At 35.9% G+C, this 19,703-nt stretch overlaps 4 protein-coding genes across 7 annotated transcripts; 2 read left to right on the top strand and 2 right to left on the bottom strand.

Annotated features, from left to right (window-relative positions):
* Positions 1-48: 48 nt before the first annotated feature.
* sat1b (spermidine/spermine N1-acetyltransferase 1b) lies at positions 49-1,805 on the top strand. 2 transcript variants are annotated; one of them, XM_084398564.1, is made up of 6 exons: positions 50-347; positions 674-725; positions 799-882; positions 1,077-1,178; positions 1,260-1,300; positions 1,539-1,805. In XM_084398564.1, the coding sequence occupies exons 1-6, from the start codon at positions 282-284 to the stop codon at positions 1,707-1,709; spliced, it is 516 nt and encodes a 171-aa protein (XP_084254690.1). In that variant the 5' UTR covers positions 50-281; the 3' UTR covers positions 1,710-1,805. The 2 variants fall into 2 exon arrangements, with proteins under 2 accessions (XP_084254691.1, XP_084254690.1); XM_084398565.1 differs by lacking the exon at positions 1,077-1,178 and having other exon boundaries at positions 49-347.
* Positions 1,806-1,954: 149 nt separating this feature from the next.
* Positions 1,955-8,201, bottom strand: apoob (apolipoprotein O, b). Its single transcript, XM_084398559.1, has 9 exons — positions 7,893-8,201; positions 7,220-7,327; positions 7,001-7,120; positions 6,738-6,770; positions 6,561-6,615; positions 5,895-5,990; positions 5,672-5,763; positions 4,834-4,923; positions 1,955-2,637 (listed from the first exon to the last, which is right to left on the bottom strand). The coding sequence occupies exons 1-9, from the start codon at positions 7,917-7,919 to the stop codon at positions 2,596-2,598; spliced, it is 663 nt and encodes a 220-aa protein (XP_084254685.1). The 5' UTR covers positions 7,920-8,201; the 3' UTR covers positions 1,955-2,595.
* A 553-nt stretch (positions 8,202-8,754) lies between these two features.
* On the bottom strand, positions 8,755-9,813 carry LOC311283823 (arylamine N-acetyltransferase, pineal gland isozyme NAT-3-like; the record flags this gene model as incomplete). Its single annotated transcript, XM_084398554.1, has 1 exon — positions 8,755-9,813. One exon carries the CDS (start codon positions 9,811-9,813, stop codon positions 8,962-8,964), a length of 852 nt encoding a protein of 283 aa, XP_084254680.1. The 3' UTR covers positions 8,755-8,961.
* ropn1l (rhophilin associated tail protein 1-like) lies at positions 9,322-15,285 on the top strand. 3 transcript variants are annotated; one of them, XM_084398558.1, is made up of 6 exons: positions 9,322-9,732; positions 10,799-10,931; positions 11,838-11,961; positions 12,052-12,213; positions 12,475-12,644; positions 15,065-15,285. In XM_084398558.1, the coding sequence occupies exons 2-6, from the start codon at positions 10,801-10,803 to the stop codon at positions 15,132-15,134; spliced, it is 657 nt and encodes a 218-aa protein (XP_084254684.1). In that variant the 5' UTR covers positions 9,322-9,732; positions 10,799-10,800; the 3' UTR covers positions 15,135-15,285. The 3 variants fall into 3 exon arrangements, with proteins under 3 accessions (XP_084254684.1, XP_084254682.1, XP_084254683.1); XM_084398556.1 differs by having other exon boundaries at positions 9,367-9,841; XM_084398557.1 differs by lacking the exon at positions 9,322-9,732 and adding an exon at positions 10,377-10,596.
* The last annotated feature ends 4,418 nt before the right edge of the window (positions 15,286-19,703 follow it).

Genomic DNA, 19,703 nt, shown 5'->3' with positions numbered 1-19,703 from the left:
CTCGAATGGACAACTGCTATTGGTCCGCAATCGAAGTATTCAGACCCCTCCCCCACCGGCAAATATATGCCCGCTCGAGACTCTCGAGTTGATAAACAAAAGACATTTACAGAAGTCAGGTGAAAACAGCCGGTTCAGCTGCTGCATGCGAGTCCCTTACAGGAGAAGCCCAAACTTGACAGCGGAGGGTAATATTCTGGGAATCGAATGAAGAAACACCTTTTGCTTCACTTCACATATAGAGGACTAGTGAGAAAAGGGAAAAAGAGCAAAAGAAGAAAATGGCCAATTTTAATTTGCGTAAAGCGGAGCCCAAAGACGTGCCTGACATATTGCGATTGATAAAGGTAGACTTCACACTGGTTTCTACATATGGCTATTTTTAAAGTAAGATATGCAAGAATATGCTGTCGAAACCTTTTAACAAGTGCATAATGTTAAATATGCTTTAGAATACGTTTATTTGGTGTTCTGTCGCACGAAATCATATTACATCACATCTATTCTGTTTTTTATATTAATGTTAAATTGTTTCAAATCAGTTTCATGACATTGATGAATTATGCAGATATGAACCTGCTTGAAAACAAGCCCTAGGCCGGGGGCCATCACCTTATAGAACTTGTTCTTTAACATAGTTCAGGAAGCATTTTTTCTTTACTACCTTCTATAGGAACTCGCCAAGTATGAAGAAATGGAAGACCAAGTTATATTGACTGAGAAAGGTGAGACGACTCTATATGTCAAATGTGAAATGTCATCAATAGTTTGCCGGCAGTGACAAGTTTTGTTTTTTAGATCTGCTCGAGGATGGATTCGGAGATCACCCGTTTTACCACTGCCTGGTCGCAGACGTGGCAGCCGAGCATCAGAAAGTCGAGGGTAAAACACCAAGATGATCTTTAATGAACTGTTGAATAGCAGAGTAGTCTGTTCTTCAGTTTAATGTGAAACGTTTTATCAGAAGTTACGTCCTAAAAAAGGCGTTCTTACATCCCTTGTTTAACATTCATACACAAAACACATTCATGCACATGTAATGCAATTGTGTAAGACACCAGTGTTCACACTTATAGGTTATTCTGTGATTGGATTTGCCATGTACTACTTCACCTATGATCCTTGGATTGGCAAACTGCTGTACCTTGAAGATTTTTATGTAATGAGAGAGTACAGAGGTAAGGGTGTGTTATTAAGGGTGTCTCTTATGAAACTGCAGGCATTTCCTCAATCCCCCTGACTAATTTCATACTTCACAGGTTTTGGAATTGGGTCTGAAATCCTGAAAACCCTCAGTGATGTAAGTTACCCGTTTTCATCTGTTGCAAACATGGTTTGTATCATTAAAGACACTAATCCATAATTCTTTTTTATATACAAAACTCTGTATTTGCTTACACAAAATAGTATAAGCAAGTAGTTTCAAACTCAAAATAGACTAGCCTATATTTTGTAAAAGTTTTGTTGTTTTTAGATGGTTGTGGTTTTCATGCATTACACGCCTAGATGCTACCACAAAGCGTTGTTTCCTCCTGCAGACAGCGATGAAGAATCGTTGCAGCAGCATGCATTTTATCGTGGCTGAGTCCAACAAGGCATCCATCGACTTTTACAAGCGACGTGGGGCTTTCGACCTCTCGCTGCAGGAGGGATGGCGACTTTTCAGGATTGATAAGGAGAATCTCCTGAAAATGTCTGCTGAAGAGTGAGCTGGCCCAAAGTTCCAGTGTTCAATGAGGGAGTAGGGATATCTCACAGCCATTTCTCAGTTCAAAAAACACTTTAATGACTTTAAATATTTTAGACACTTTGGGTATTAATCATGTTAACATAATTTAATCTTGAGATTAAGTTATAGCATTACTTGTAGTCATATTCTATAGTTTGCATGTCAGATAATCGTTCATAATATTCGTTTATTCATTGAATGCATGGAAAATAAAAGAAAAAAATCTAAAAAGTATTTGTATTTAATTATATGCATAAGATAACACCTTCAGGCATTCCTCTCACAACAAATGTGCAAGTCATAACAGTAAAAGAGTAAAAGCAGACTACATACTGCACTGTACTGTAAATGAACAGAGAATGGATTGTTTCCTCAAGGGTGCTGTACTTTGCAGAATGTCCCTTTGTTTATGTCCAGACTAGGCCAAGTTCATGTTTCATGGGACAGATTCTTATCAACGTGGTTTGTGAAATGGTAATGTAAACTTATGCGAGTTTGAAATCTTTGTTTAATGATACTGGAAAGCTCTAGAGAATGCAATGCCAACACTGGTGTAGAATACCCTACTGGAAATACAATTGGACCCATCAGTAAGACCTGAAAGTCATTGAGTTGCTGAAAAGTGTCGGGAAATTTCACAGTGCAGGTCAAGTAGGTAATTCTCTTTTTCAGCTTAGTCCAAATGGTTGCAGTGTACATTTATAAAGACAATTTAATTTATATAATGCACATAAAGGTCAAATATACAGTTTCAGTAAACACGGTCAATAAAATAATACAGCAAAAACCACTAAACTAGTCAGTGCATTGATAAGAGAACACAATCCAGGTGCAAGCAGGAACTTCTCATAAATTACTGCTTTGTCTCAACTTGATTTCTGGCTGTCTGTTTTCTCTCTCTTCTCAACCTGTAAAGAAATGGGTAAACCATTACAAAGAAGGAAAAGTATTCATTCCACAAATTTGAAGAGGCTCTTGATGTTAAATATAGGTGCCATCAAAACGGTCTCCCACTATTGATTTTGGACTTACCTTGCTAAATTATTGGGATACATTTTTTGTAAAGAAACTGATACATTTATTCATCAAAGATGCATTAAATTGATCAAAAGTGACCGTAAAACCATTTATAATGTCACAAATGATTTCTATTTCAAATAAATGCTATTGTTTTGAAAATTCTATTCATCAAAGAATCCTGAAAACAGTCACAGCACAACTGTTTTTCAACATTGCTAATAATAAATGTTTCCTGAGCACCAAATCAGCATATTATTCAGCTTTGAAAATTCAGTTTTTTCATCACAAGAATTAAATATATTAAATTGGATATATTAAAGGGTTAGTAACATTAAATCTTTGGGTGAACTAACCCTTTACAATATAAAACAGTTCATTTTCTATTGAAAATATAGTATACAAAATATTTTACTGTATTTTTAATCAAACAAATGCAGACTTGGCAAGCATAAGGGACTTATGCATTTGAAAAATCAGACTGAAGGTGCCTTCACGCCATGTCGTTATTACCGTAATTACAAGATTAAGACTTGTAAAAAGCATTCACATCCTAGTAAAACTCGTAATTACAGCTTGTTAACTGGGAATTTTCTGAAAGCTCCCATTTGTACCACGTGATCACTGCAGACTCATATTGGCGTTGATAGTGTTTTCATAGAAAAGCTTAATTCCAAGTCCGAGGACGTAGACCGGTGAAGTAGAAATTCACATCAAGGTATTATAGTTTTGCATTTTTAAATTAGTTTTTGTTTTAATATCATTTTCTAATTTCCTATAAATTTCAGTTAGTTTTAGTTAGTTTCATTAATGGTTTTGTTAGTTTTAGTTTAGTTTTTATTTTATGAACACATTTCTATTCAGTTTTTATATATTTAGTTTCAGTTTTAGTAATTATAGTTTAGCAGAGTTAACAGAACACTTCCAGTTAAAGACATTTAATTTAAGCAAAGTTTAATGTTTGCAGTTTACAGTTAACTCTTGTGAAAACCTCTTAATAAAAAAAAAATTAATTCATACTCATTCATATTAAAAATGAAATCTTGTTAAAGATATGCGTTCTTTAAGGTTATTTCTATGATCTTTTTCATATTGATCCATTTATACTTTTTGTCTATTGCATCGTTTAAAATCATATACTCATAGTTATACTCATATTCGAATGTTCTGTTCAGACCAGACATTTAGTATACTTCTACTCTGACAAATGTACATCTATTTCTGGGCTATAGACATGCTATTTGTTTTTTCCGTTTTCTGCTCAGTGTGGTATCTTGTCTAATATGTGTGTGGTAGGCCTATCTTGTTTAGGCTAGTTTCACATGAGATGGTTATCTTACCTGGAATTAAGGTACAGCTGTATTTGCATACGGTCTCTAGACATGATGGAAATACTTATTTGGCCATTTCTGCTTCTTAGGGCTGGTTCACACAGAAAGCGTTTTTTCTTTGAAAACCGGAAAAAAGTCGCGGGCACAGTGAGGAAAAAGCGCAAGGTCTCGATATGCGTCTTTTAAAAGTTGAACTTATTTTAGAGTGCCGCGTTTTTAGAGTGTCGTGTCATGCACGTGATGCTGCAGAAGACGCGAGACTCAAGTGCAACGGTCATACATTGAAAAATAAAGTAGCGCAGTGGAATGGAAAAAAGTGTTTTTCCAGTACAGGATGATGACGAGAGCTTATTAATTACGAAAACGATTATTTATTTTTGCTTATTATTATTTTGTTTCAGTTAGTTTTTCAGTTAGTGTCGTTTAGTTTTAGTTTTTCAAGTATGTTAAAATTTCTATTTTATTTCAGTTTACAATTTTTTTTTTTGACCAATAGTTTTAGTCATAGTTTTCGTTTTAACCTTGATTCACATGCTGTTATCTCATAATACCGACATTGCGCAGCATGAACCATATCTTTTGAATGGAAGTGTATGTCTGTGAAAGTTTCTTCAAGAATGCAGCATAACAATTTAGTTAGAGGCAATTTAACATTTGGTCCGAACCTGCTCAAGACATTAGCACTGTATGCAATCTGTCTTGGGAGAGGGAAAAAAACTAGGACAACACTGTGCCAAGTATCAGATTTCTCCTCACTTTATCCTTGGATGGTGACTTCCCTCTCAGCAGCTCCTCCAAAACAACTCGCCCTTCTGAACCCCGGGAAAATATGTAGTCTTTTGTGGTCTATTAAAAACAAACAGAAACACTTACGTTGAGAAAACACAATCAGGTCATATTACCCATCATCAGTACACTATACAATTGTAATATTTAACTCACCCTTAAGTGGTTCCAAACCTGTATGAGTTTCTTTCTTCTGTTAAACACAAAATAATAAGTTTTGAAGAATTTCGGTAACCAAACAGTTGATGGGCCCCATTGACTTCCATAGTATTTTTTTTCTCTCCATACTGTAGAAGTCAATGTTTGATTACCAACATTCTTTAAAATATCTTTTTTGTGTTCAACATTAGAAAGAAATTCGTACAGGCTTGGAACAACTTGAGGGTGAGTAAATGATGACAGAATATTCATTTTTGGGTGAACTATCCCTTTAAATGTTGTACTTTTGAATTTTAAACAATTGTGCAAATATTAAAGCATTAACTTAGTGTTCATATAATTTTCTGTGCTGTTCCAGTGAGGTAGCCAATAGTATATTATTCACTTTAATTGATAGAGCTTATCCATAGAAAAATTCTCAAAATATCCCTCTACTTTCTAGTTTTACACTTATGGATGGCTGCACAGGGAGAAAAGAGGAAGGAACACAGACTATCAGAACACACAAGTGTGCCTTCAGGCAAGTGCTGTTAATATCCCAGGATGCAAGTGATATTCAAAGCCTCAGTTACTGCTGTGTGTATTGGGCGGCCTGCCGAGAAACAACCACAGACTCTGTCCATCTGTACAGAAAGAAATGTAAACTTGCCCTGGCAACGGAGGCGGCATGTTGTGGGTAGAACATAGAGGCGCTGAGAGCCATCAGCCCAGTGGGGAACATCAGTCTCTTGATTGTACTGCCTGTCCAGACAAAACAAACAAAAAGAACCAAAACAGTAGTTAATAATGACACAGAACAGATGTTACAGGTCAAAGACCTTGATATGATTAAAATGGGATAAATAATAACAAATAATGAATAAGAATCATACCTTTTGCTAAATAAAGTCCCAGAATTCCAGAAAAACCTATAACACCCACACTGGCATAAAACTCGGATGGAGGGTCATTCAAAAATGCATATACATCTGAAAAAAGAAAAGAAATGCAATACTGTTTAATATAACCACACAAACAGTAGTATAGGGGTTTCATACTGGGGTCCAGGGATGGAGTGCTAGGGGGACCGAGGAAATGTTTAGAAAAAAACTGTTGAAAATGTATAGAAAAAATAATTGATAAAACAAACAAATAAATAATATAATAAGATAAAAATAATTATATATAAAACAATTATATATAGATACAAATGAGATAAAAAACAATTAAAAGAATAATTCAATACAATATATTAAAATACATTAAAAGATAAACAGATTAATAAATAAAAAATTAGGAATAAAATAAATAATACATAGTAAAGTACTATAGTGAGTAAAAAAAAATAGTAAAGTAACATAAAACTAAATGTATTTGATAAATATATATTTTTATAATATTTATTTTCGCAGTATAACATTGTGTCTTTATACATAAAAATGTATATCTGCCTTTTAAACTTTAGGATGGGGGTCCCTCGCATGTAAATGATCATATATGGGGGTTTGTGGCATCTAAAAGATTGAAAACTCATGATAAGTGTGTGTTTTTGTCCGTACCCTTTACAATATTTTGAGTGTTACTCACACCGGGCTCAACAGTCTTGTAGTAAGACTATGATTAAAAGAGAGAACATTTTAGGTAACAGATATATTACAGGTTCATTTCGTAATTATTTATCACAATCATAAATTAAGAGCATAATAATTGTGGCTAAAAAAGCCAACATAACTTACCTGCACTTTCTCCACGGTAAACTGTGTCTTTTCCTGGAGGTGGACAAGAGTCATAAAGAAATCACGAGAACTATAAACCAAACATGAAATTTAAATAATAAATGAATACATAAAATATGGAGAAGAGATGCATGTATACTGATATCATCTTTATCTTATTTATCTGCATCTTATTGATTTACACTGTATTAACTACATTTTGTTTCCCTAGAAGTCAAGCTTTTCTTTCTGAATCACTAAACAAAGTCAGTTTTAAAGCATACCTGACACCATGAAATATAAGGTTCCACCGTCTTTCTCAGAGACGCCACACCCTGCTCAACATGACCAACCTCGGGCTCCTCATACCTCAGCTGGGACTCAGGCGTGTTATAGAGTGAAAGCTGAAAAATAAAGGGGTATTGTAAAAAACACTTAACATCAAGCAAATGACCTCCTCGTTCTGACCCACACCATCCCAAAACACACTTCACAGGAAGTACCTCATCAGTCATTAGGGTGGTGGTGGTGTTTTCTTTGGCCTCGCTTGCAGCAAAAACAGTGGCAGACATCAGGCCAAGGGCTCCAGGCACTGCCACGGGCAGCACCACCTGAACAGGGAAGGGCACATTAAACAAATATTATAAAATAAGTCATAAGAACCCCTGTGGCAGAGCAAATTATGTATTCATATTATGTAGTATGATTATCGGATAACTGAAAAACAGCAATACAATGGAGCAAAAAGCAGCAGCACGTTAACAAAATAGGAGTTGCCTTGTTTATTAGGCAGAACACTGAAGCATCAGTTTCACGTGAAACAGTGTCATAATTTCACTCACTGAGGAGACATTGCTAGAATTCCAGGCATATAGCACAATTTATTAGAAAACGTCAACGACAGTAATAGGCTATACTTATCATGCAGCAAGAAAATTATAGTCCTTAAAAATAGATATATATAAATTATAAACCGGTTAAATATTAACATCGCAATGAAAAAAACCTTATCAAGTCAAGCTGCAGTTAGCTTAGCTAACGTAACATCAGTGATGCCGCCACAGATGCGCACATCTTTAAAATAATCTCAGCTTTCTTAAAATGCATAATTATCAAAGTTAATTACAAATAAAAATACAACAGTATTTCCACAAATTTAATTCATGCACTTCTTACCTTGGCTATTTTCCTAAGATTTGACATTTTTTCTTGAGAACAGCGCTCTGCTATGCAGGGTTGCCAGGTCTGCACAACAAAATCAGCCAAACTGCTAATCAAAACTAACCCAATCACGGCCAAAATTAGCCAAATCGCGTTCGAGGGTGATTCCCCGATAAAACTCACTTTCCGGTGGGTAAAAAAATCGCTTTAACCCGTGCACTACACAAACAACCCGCGGCAACAGTGTAAAAGTAGCCCAATTTCTCCAATAGTATCTGGTTGCAGAACCGCGGACTTGGCAACACTGCTGCTACGGCAAGTCTGTGAGGACAAGCGAGAGCATTTGATACGTTTTTGTAAAGAATTGTGAATGATCAATCTCGCATTCTCCGCAAAAAATAAAAAAATAAAAAAATATATATTACCTGGGACGTCTTACAAATAAGATACGTATTTAATATATTTTGTGTCTCGATCATGTGTAACCAATGACTTGAACAACGCAGTGTTCATATTAGACTATTAAAAATCGTTTTCATTTAAATAAAACTGATTCAAAATAGCAAAATATTATAAGATGTTACTAGATGTTAAATTGTTGGCAACTAACGGAAACCAAATAAGGATAAGTTAGTAGCGTATTAAAATGACTAAAACTGCAATAAAAATATATAACAGCAAAATAGAAATATTAAAAAAACTGATCAAAATGAAAAAAAAGCACACAACAAAATGACTAAAACTTAAACCAACTGAAAATATACATATATATATATATATATATAAAAGCTAATTTTATTTTAAATGTTACTAATTTATTAACACTTTAAGACATAATTTGTCTGATTGTTAAAAAGACATGTAGCCTATATTTAAAATCACTTTTACAACATGGAAAAGGCACTTCATGAAATAACCCTCAACATCTTAATCTACACATGATAGAACTATAAAATATTAATGTTATTCATAAAACTTTATATAGAGTACAAAGAAAAAACAATATGTACATTTTAATATTTCCTTGTGTTGATAATGCAAAAATATTAAAGAACAAGAGTGACCCAACCAATAAACTAATGACTTAATAAGTAACTGGTGGTGGTACAATCTCAACATCTTTTGGAGTGAGTGGAGAAGGAAGAACAATTCCAAACTTCTCTCTCAAAAACTCAGTAATTTCTTCATTTGAAAGATCTGTAGTGGTTTTCATAGCTTGCTGTCCATCCTCCGAGGTCAAACTGGTTATAATCAGTCTGCGGCCCATGATTGTGATTCTTCCAGTGGGCAATACGAGTGAACAGAGAGATTTGCAGAAGAAAATCGAGCTAACAGAACTCTGATGGTAGTCACACATGGCTCTGAAATCATCTCTTTCACGTGACTCCAGGGTGAATTTGTACTGTTCCAACCAACATTCTTCTTCTGCACTCCCTGATACCTCAGTCTCAGATTTCGTTTCCATGAAAATGAAGTCTCCCTGAGATCTGATTCGATACACTCCGTGGCTCTGGGCTTGAGGACTATCTGTCTCAAGAGAAAGAGGGAGCTGGAATCCGGATCCAAACCCAACATCACAGAGCCATCTGTGTCCATCCAGCTTCACCATCATGATGAAGTGGTCGAAGGGAGGTCCGTAAGCACCGGTGAACCGATTCCTGACCTGTGCGGAGAGAATAGTCACGTCAAAGCCCATCTGAGACAAAAGCCAAGAGAAGAGCCCATTGTTCTCAAAGCAGAATCCTCCACGGCGCATGAGGACGATTTTTTCATACAGAAGTGGCAACTCAAGCCTGACCCGCTCTCCGATATGAACAGTGAGGTTCTCAAAGGGAACTGCCATTAAGTGATTCAGGTGAACATATCGCAATGTCTCCAATGTCGGAGGACATGGACCAGAACAGCTGATACGTGCCAAATACTTCCGAACATCCATCGTTTTGCAAATATCGCTGATATGTTGGGTTAGTGTAGCAAAGACAACTTTAAATTAAATACAGCTGCTGAACACAGACAGACAGCCTCATGCAAGTTTCCACTTTGCACGGTGTACACCTATTTTTTTACAGTCTATGGTGTAAACTCGGACTTTACTTTTACTTTTACTTTCAAGTCCACGTCTTGTGCTCATGAGCATAGACACGGAACTTTCTTATAATTACATATTTAACTGTTTGTAATGTTTCTGGAACACGATGAAAAGCATATAGCAAGTTACTGAAAAAAAAAAGTAAATAAAAAAAAAATAGACGTATACGGAAAGGTTCTGTTAGAGTGTTGCCAGATATCATAACAGAAAGCAACTCGGTTAAAAAAAAAGCATTCCTTAGAAATATTAGGTAATAAAATATAGTAATTCAAGGCTAAATATTTTTTAAGTATGCTTATTTTAAGTAGCATAGTCTCGTGAAATAAAGAATTCCAGAAATAAATCCCTCAGTTGGTTCCCTTTTTATGAGAGAAACAAGCCACTTACAGCGGACATGGCAACATTTGCTCTGGTTAACGCCTTTTATGTTGGCATTGGCCAATCAGATCTCGGAGCCCTTTTCGGTTTCTAGGTGATGCTTACAAACAACCCGTTGCTATGAAAAACAGAGATGCAAGTCGCTGCTGTCCTATAAGATGACAAAGTAGTATACTACAAAGTACTAGGATATATTTATTAAGAAGGACCAAGGACATAACTCTGTATTTAAAATAAACTTAACTTAAAACGGTAAGTCCTTTAGTGCGTTAAGATTAGATGTTATTTAGTTTAGCTGGAGCACCTGTGCTAGCCAATTTAAGTACCACAATTTTCCTTTTCCATATTGCATGTAAGTTAATGTTAATGAATGATATTCTAACTGCCTAATGTACTTTCTGTGTTCTTTTGTGTTCACTTTCTCCTGGTCATTATCTTAAAATACAACCTATAGTGATGCCTCCTCCTGAAACAATGTACTGCGCCCAGCAGATCAACATCCCTCCAGAGCTGCCTAATATTCTAAAGCAGTTCACAAAAGCTGCAATTAAAACACAGCCATGTGATGTGCTACAATGGGCAGCTGAGTTAAGTGTTGTTGTTTATTATAGCCTATACTATAATAATGCATCAGATTGGCATTATATATATACACTACCATTCAAAAGTTTAGAAAGTTTTGGAGTTTAGAAAGTCTCTAATGATCACCAAGGCTGCAATTTATTTGATTGAACAATCAGTAAAAACAGTAATATTGTAAAATTAATTATATTATAGCTGAATTTTCAGCATCATTACTCCAGTCTTCAGTGTCACATGATCCTTCTGAAATCATTCTAATATGCTGATTTGGTGCTGAATTATTATCAATTATTAATAATGGTTCTTATTATTATCAATGTTGAAACATTCGTGCTGCTTAATTATACCTTTCTGGACACTGTAAAACAGTTTTTAGGATTATTTGATGAATAGAAAGCGCAAAAGAACAGAATTAATAATAAAAAAAAAATTGTAACATTATAAATGTCTTTACTGTCACATTTGATCAATTTAACGTGTCTTTTCTGAATAAAAGTAATAATTACCTAATTATTATTTAAAATCTGACTTACCCCCGATTTTTGAATGGTAACGTTAGTATATTGGTTTCCACAAAAATATTAAGCTGCAACTGTTTTTAGCATTGATAATAATCAGAAATGTTTCTTGAGCACCAAATCATCATATTAGAATGATTTCTGAAGGGTCATGTTCAAAGGGAAAATTCAGCTTTGCCATCACAGGAATAAATTACATTTTAAAAATATAATAAAATGGAAATTATTTTAAATTGTAATAATATTTCACAATATTACTGACTTCTTTAAAAAACATAATAATAATAAATAAAAAAATATTCTAAACATCTGATCGGTAGTGTATGATGTATGCTATGCTTTATATTGCAATGGAAATGTAATGCAGTGACAATAAAACTGCTTCTCCTTCAGCTATTTTTCAGCTTTATCAAAAGGTCAGGGCATATCAGTCAGGGAGAGACTGGAAATGCCAGTGGCAACTCAGAAAACAGACACAGGACTGACACCAGGCCTTCTAAAGATCCTTCATCAACAGGTGTGATCCACTGCATCTCTCTTGTATGTTTTATACACAGTGCATCAGATGTATATTTGTGAATATTGATGAGATTTATCTTGCCTGTAGTTCGCACCTAACAAAATCATTACAAAAGAGGAGCTTCTTTGGAAGTGGAAAGATCTGTGCTTGCCAATTGAACAGCTTGACACAATCCTCGCCCTTGGCAACTTCAGTGAAAATATCGATTGGATGCAGTTTTTTGCTTTAGGATGTAGTGCGTTGGGTGGGGTGAGTAACTATAAATATCTTATATATGTACTTACCATACGTTAAATGATATTGTGTGGTGGTGGATTCATTTGAGGTGTTGTAATTCTACTAACTGACTCTAGATGGCAGTGTTGGATTTGAAATGGTCTTAAGGATTCAAGGAGTTGAACAAGGATGATTCATAAAGACTGATTCATAAATTCATTCAAAATGTGCTAAATTATGTTGTAAAGGTCAAGTGTAAGTTTTGAAAGAAAGCCCACTGTATTGTTCCCACAGGCCATCATGAGTGCTTTGAAACATGCATGTGAAATACTCACAGAGGACTCTGAGGGTGGTTCAGGCCAGATTCCTTTCGACACATTTCAGGGGCTGTACACATACTTGGCCCATCTGGATGGAGAAATTCCTAAAGAACAGATCGACAGCTTCTTGCACCGTTTAGAGGAGTGAGTACACACGCACGCACACACGCACACGCACACACTAGTTTCCATGTCTTATAGGGACTTTCTACATACATAATGCTTTTTATACTGTACAAACTGTATATTATATCCCCTAACCTACCAAAAACATAATTTAGTATGATTTATAAGATGTTTTCCTCATGGGGACAAAAAAAAAGTCTCCACAAGTTAAAAAATTCTGGTATTACTATCTTACAACATAGGGTTTACCAAGGACCACACACACACACACACACACACACACACACACACGCATACACAAATTAATTAAGTTAACTTGTAAGCCTTAAATATAATTTTAATGCTACTATAATTTATGTGGTTAATATTTTACATATTACCCTGAGGGGGGGGAGCAAAATGGTCTGATCAAGGTGACCAATTGCAGAAGCAAAAAAATGCAAAATGCTTAATCATTCTGACAGCAAGCAGTTTGGAGCCGTTGAGCAATGAGGCTTGATTGACCACATTTTGAGGGTGATAATTTCTTTCCTGTTTTACTTTTGTTGCCAAAAAGGAGTTTTAGTAGGTTATAAGTGATAAAGAATAAAAATGAATTGCTTTGACATTGTAGCTTGAGGCGTTTTCAGGTTTTTATTGTTTAAATTTACACCTGTGAAATTACAAAGCCTTCTGTTGTTTCTTTCTTTGAACCAAAAAAAAAAAAAAAAAAAAACTGTTCTATATTCAAAACTACTTCAAACAATGACTGAATAGATACACAATACAGACGACTTAAAACATCACATAATGCCATAAGGTTAAGTAGTTCTGCAAATGCATAATGCAAGCATCTGAACCATTATTGTCTGTACTTATAAGACAGCAATTACTAGTGCATTTGTAAGAATGTGTGTCCTGTGGGTGGCTTTATTACTTTGTGATAGGTTTTTGTTGTCATACTTCACCAGCATACCAACAGCAAGTGTCTTTTTCAACCGCATTCAACAAGAATTCATTTTTAGCTTAATGCTTTTAAGATATTTAGGAAGCCTAAACATCTTTAACACAATTCAAAGACCCAGCACAGTATCCAATTGACTATTAAGACATAATGACAAGGAATTGATAGAACTTTGGATTAATCATGTTATCATGACCAGCAATTATTACACTCATATTTTTCACAGTTAATTCTAACTGGTCAAAAGCCTATGTACAATTCTTTTCATATATTTGGCCCCATAAATACTGTCCCAGATTTAATGACTTCATGACATGTTGACAATAAACCTGTTTGTAAGTATAAATATTAATTTAGTATATTTAATTACCATTCATGCACCACATCAGAAGGTGCTTTGTACTTACCAGTCATCTGAAGGCCATTTCATAGGTGTTCAGCAAGTTTACAGGATGAAATAAAAGACTTATTGACAATTTAAATTATGAACTAAAGACAAAATGGACATGGACTTACACAGTTCTTACGGTCTACTAGATATAGAACCTGTAACTAATAAAAATGACTAAAAAGTCCATAATGTAATACAATAATGGCCCTTAAAGGGATAGTGCATCCAAAAATGAAAATTCTCTCATCATTTACTCAGCCTCACATGGTTACAAACTTAGAAGATATTTTAGAAATGTTTTTTGTCGATACAATGTCTAATATTGTTTTGAAACCAAATGGCTTTCATTGAAAAACATTGTTTCAGGGAAGAATGAAAGTCATAGAGATTTGGTTTCATTTTTGGATTCACTACCCTCATAGCTTTTGTTATCAAATAATTTGATGTCATTGTCACTGTGGGAATTTCTGCAGTGATGTCATAAAAGAAACATTTTTAATTCCCCAAAGAACCTTTCAGTAAAGTGTTTTTAACGTACTACATTTTCAAAACCTAAAGAACCTTTGTTTTTAAGAGTGTATGTGAGAGAAAATAAAAACTGTCTGAGAGACAACAGGAAAACAGATAAGACCTTTCGTCAGATTTGCATGTCTGAATGTGTGTAGCAGTCACTGATACAGCTGAACCAACCCAACATCACCACGGTGTGCCCTTTATAACTCTCAAAAGATACAGAAGCAACACACAGGTTTTCTAGTGTTCATAGAAACAGGAACTCCTGAAACAAAAGCAGTCTATTCCTGAGAATACACAAATGTTTGGGAAATGTGTTAGTGAGTCAATATTACCGACATTCTGTGTCAAGAATTAAAACCTGCTGAGTGCCGGCGTGTTTCAGAATAATAACGACAACTCTACAGAAAATCAAAGTGAAAAAGAATTGAAAAGAGGATGTTAGTATGCAATTAATAAGCAAAAACAGTTCTTTTCATAAGATCCGGCCAAGTGCAGTTGGTTGCAGCAATCTCCTGTCATGATGAAAAAACTGATTACACATGACATTTATAGACGTTTAATAGAAAACTTTGTTTTTCCTGCTTTCAGAGAGTGCCAAGGAGGAATGGTGCAACCATCAGATTTTACAAGCTTCCGAAGCACTGAGAAGTCGGAGTAGAATCCAATACAGTTGGTCCTCAGGTGGCAATATCTTACATCATGCTCCAAAAATATTGATCCTAGTTACTATGTCCTGTTTGCACTCTTTATTCTGTATATTGCGAGGTGATTGGAATATTGAACCAAAATAAATCCTCAAATCTCCAATCGAGGTAGCCTGGATTAATGGTACAAAAGTGAAAGGAAGCCAAAACAAGGCTACTGGTATATTAGGTGCTTATTGGAGCGTTATAAGCTTTCAGTTTTGATTGAGATTCAAAGATTTACCATTCATACTATACGTACATACTATACTATACCACCTCTCATATCTACCTCAACACACACACACACACACACACACACACACACACACACACACACACACACACACACACACACACACACACACACACACACACACACACACACACACACACACACACTTACTTCCATTGATTTTAGAACATGTTAATGATATTTTCTACAGCATAACCCAACCCCTACCCATCACAGAAACATGTGCAAAACATTAAAGTGTTTTTTTTTTTTTTTTTTTTTACAATTGCTAGGACACATTTCTCGATACCTAAGTCACTTTTTCAAAACTCTTCACACCGTTAACATAACAGCAGTCTTTGTGAGCTAAACTGTGGATCATTTATCATTGCTTTGGCACCAAATGCATTCAATGACTTAGACACAAACACCACCAAAAGTCTATGTACCTACAGAACAATTTGCATGTTTACATACTCTTTTCAAAACTCTTAAACTTAAGTTAAAAACCTAACATTTCTACAGTAATACTATATTGAATTATATTCTTAATCTAAAAATGAAATGCTATCATAACAATTAGACGTAGCTAAACACCTACACACGTGTTAATCTTTCAATTTCATTCATCTATACAAAAGGGAAAAACTTAGGAATTATTTTGTACTTGTTACTATGTAACATATACTGCAGTGAATTAGGCTATAAGCAGTATAGTGTCATTCTTGTTTTGTACAGAAATGTTTCTTAGCGAGGACACTTGGCCCTCACAAGTACCCAGACCTGCACACACACACACACGTTACATTGAAAACAATGACAGGATCTATCACATTTTTATACCACACATTTGTCTTTGTCACATTGTTACATTTGTGTGTTTTGGAGAAGCAGAGGCACAGAAACCGGCAATCACCCAGTTGGTCTGATTAATGACCTTTTTGAGGATGGAAAGAGGCTGTGTCCTAATTTGGAACCAAAAGGAGGTACTCAACCTTCACAGACCTGTAAACGAAATTAACTGATTGACCCCTAAGTAATCAAACTAATTTTAGATTGACAGCCCTTTCTGAATGATGATAAAGTCCCATCAGTGAGATATTGTTCCCAAAAATATTTGCAACAAGGATAACAGTTTAAAATTAAAGCTGCAAGCAGCGATGAAAAGGGCCCTCGCACTCCTGCCACCGCCACCGGGCGCCTTTAGGAAAGGCCTTAAGATTGCACTCACTAAATTTGAAGAGGATCAGATCAAAACTGTAGGAGGAGTTCGTTAAAGTATAACGTCTGGAAATGGCAAAAACTGCACAAAATCTGAGAGGAAGTTCAAAATAGCTGACTTCCTGTTGTGTTTAGGGCTACGCTCCAAGATACTTTTTTGTAGGTATTGGGTCATTACATGTATGTACCAAATTTCATAACTGTACGTGAAACCAGGAGCCGGGGCAAAATGTAGGGGCAATAATTAAGCCATTTTGCCCCACCCAATTTTGAAAACCATATCACACGTAAATTTTCACCACTTCTGAAGCGTGTGCAAAGTTTCATGATTTTTCGAGCACGTTTTGTATTTGCCACACTTCCTGCTACCAGCAGGTGGCGCTATTGCTATAACCAAATATGAGCATGGTCAAGTGTTCAGGACAGGACTCTTATCAAACATGTGAAGTTTGGGGCAGATTGGACATCGTATTCCTGAGTTACTGCAGGCTGTTTGTGGTTGCCTAGCAACATCGGAACTGCAAGCAATATTGACAGAGAACTTATCTGATCATGCATAAATCACCAAAAGGCCGAAATTGGGTGAATGTTTGTCAGGCCGCCGAGGGCACACCCTTCGACGAAAACTCAAGATCTTCGCAATTTAACGTCGCAAAGGCCTTAAGATTACACTCACCAAATTTGAAGAGGATCAGATCAAATCTGTAGGAGGAGTTCGTTAAAGTACAACATCAGGAAATTATGAAAAACGCCCAAAATCTAGGAGGAAGTTCAAAATAGCTCACTTCCTGTTGTGTTTAGGGCTATGCTCCAAGAGACTTTTTTGTAGGTATTGGGTCATTACATGTATGTACCAAATTTCATACCTGTGCGTGAAACGTAGAGCCGGGGCAAAATGTGGGGGCAATAATTTACCGAATTTGCCCCACCCAATTTTGAAAACCATATCACACGTAAATTTTCACCACTTCTGAAGCGTGTGCAAAGTTTCATGAGTTTTCGAGCATGTTTAGACCCTCTAAAAAGCGATTCACTTAAGAGAAGAAGAAGAAGAATAATAATAAACAGAGCAAAAACAATAGGGTCCTCTCACCATCGGTGCTCGGGCCCTAATGATAGGTTTTAAATTAGAAACAGACTCAGAAATAATTAGTTGATACGGACACATCACTCTTGGACAAGGATTTATCCAGGTGCTCTTGGGTGCTCGACAGAGAATCCCACATCAACCTTTTCCCAGCATGAAGCTGTCCCCTCTCGATCAGCTCCTGGGGATTTATTAACCTAAGCAGGCCAGAGTGCTGAGCTAATGTAATTGTCTAAGCCGAAATAGCCAAGGAGCAGCATGGCTTATTTTATTTCTAAGAGAGGTGGCAGTCAGTTCCCTTTCTGATCCCTCACTAACAACTCACTCCAACTCTAAAGAAGAAGCAGAAAGAGTATGCATTTCAAATTACAGTGATTGGGGCTCATTTTTGGAGGATTTAAAAGCTGAAATAATTTAAAGGTGCAATGTGTCATATTTCTGAGGATCTATTGACAGAAATGCAATATAAGATCCATTGCTATGTTTTCAGTGGTGTATAAAGACCTTACTTAATGAACCGTTATGTTTTTATTACCTTAGAATGAGTCATTTATATCTACAGAACCACGGGTACCCCCCTTCTATGAAGGTCGACATATTGTGACGTCATGTTTCTACCGTAGCCGACAGCGAACAAACAGCACTAGAGTGCGTTTCGTCACTAACTTGAATGAGAAGCAGCAGAAAAAGACTCAGCAGAATACTCGGGTTGTCCCTGACGCTGCAAATGTGGAGTAAAACATGCTGTCTAAACGACGCCTCGGACATCGTAACGTTAGCTATTTCCCCTTACCTAGCTGCTTTGATGCTCTTATCCATAGCTCTTATCTTATACTAACTAGCATGGAAACAAGCTATGGTAAAGTCAGTGAATAAAAGACTAAGACAATGATGAACAAGTAAAAATAACAATCGCAATAACATGTGGTTTTACTGAATAATTTAGTAAATATAATTTAATATAAAATATAATATAAAGAAACCTCATTGCTTGACTTGCTACTCTCTGCTGACTCAGACGACGACATTTTCCGATTTTCCGTCGGCCACCGTAGCTTCTCCTTCGAGTTTGCAAATGGAGGGATAGGCCGTGAGTGACTGGCTGTTTGCAATTCGCAAACCTCACCACTAGATGCCGCTAAAAATTACACACTGCACCTTGAAGTAAGGAATAATTGATGACGAGCCGTTGAATTATTAGAAACACAATGCACACCCGAGGTCACACATTATTTTTTAATAATTCACAGACCGGAGTCATTTATTCCGCTTATACTACGGTTAACACACCTTTTGTCCTTAAAACGCTCTTGTGTGTAAGACTAATTTCTCATGTATAAATCCCAAGCTTCCAGTGCTAATTCCAAAAAGTCAATTTAGAGCTAGTAACAGAGCCATTGATAGCAGACTAATGCAGTTATTAGAGAGAAAGAGAGAGAGAGAGAGATTAAGCATGTGTGAATTACCTGAGTCTGTGCGTCTCTCAACAGTGTTCCGCGTCTCTACTGTAAGTTCATTTGCTCCAAGGACAGCGACGTTATTACCTCGCTAGTGAGAAATGTCATGTAGCTTTTAAGTTGCAAAACTAAAATCGCCAGAGCAGCGCTGACAACACGTTTCTATGCAGGCGGGTGTGTGTCCGTACTGTATGTGTGTGCGTTGGAATGAGAGAGACAGCGGGAGAAACAGAATACTGGATGTGCTTTTCCATAATAAATAATACATACATAATACATTATAATACGTAATTTAGTGGCAAAAAAAACATGGAAGTAATTTGTCGTTTTTATCCTATTGTTTACTATATTTTTTTTCTCGGTCAGTGTCGATGTGGGTTTTGGTTCTGTAGGTTGTAAAGACCTTTGAAATAACTGAAATCATTTGGCGAAGTGATATGGAACTGTAATGCGGTCAAGAGCAGAGAACGTTCGTCAACCAATCAAATTCAAGCATTCAACAGCCCTGTAGTAGGCTATAATAATTTATCAATTTAAAAAGCAC

Source organism: Rutilus rutilus, assembly GCF_951802725.1.
Source record: "Rutilus rutilus genome assembly, chromosome: 24".
NCBI lineage: Eukaryota > Metazoa > Chordata > Actinopteri > Cypriniformes > Leuciscidae > Rutilus > Rutilus rutilus.
This window is presented reverse-complemented; position numbering and strand designations above follow the sequence as displayed.

Bases quoted from the DNA above. Each gene is read 5' to 3' on its own strand.
- sat1b (XM_084398564.1), top strand. From the start codon at position 282: ATGGCCAATTTTAATTTGCGTAAAGCGGAGCCCAAAGACGTGCCTGAC. The intron at 726-798 runs GTGAGACGACTC...TTTGTTTTTTAG, and splicing joins AGTTATATTGACTGAGAAAG to ATCTGCTCGAGGATGGATTC. The intron at 1,179-1,259 runs GTAAGGGTGTGT...CATACTTCACAG, and splicing joins TGTAATGAGAGAGTACAGAG to GTTTTGGAATTGGGTCTGAA.
- apoob (XM_084398559.1), bottom strand. From the start codon at position 7,919: ATGTCAAATCTTAGGAAAATAGCCAAG. The intron at 6,771-7,000 runs GTATGCTTTAAA...GTCCACCTCCAG, and splicing joins CTTATATTTCATGGTGTCAG to GAAAAGACACAGTTTACCGT. The intron at 5,991-6,560 runs GTACGGACAAAA...TTCTTTTTTCAG, and splicing joins CACTCAAAATATTGTAAAGG to ATGTATATGCATTTTTGAAT.
- ropn1l (XM_084398556.1), top strand. The intron at 11,962-12,051 runs GTGTGATCCACT...TCTTGCCTGTAG, and splicing joins TAAAGATCCTTCATCAACAG to TTCGCACCTAACAAAATCAT. The intron at 12,214-12,474 runs GTGAGTAACTAT...TTGTTCCCACAG, and splicing joins GATGTAGTGCGTTGGGTGGG to GCCATCATGAGTGCTTTGAA.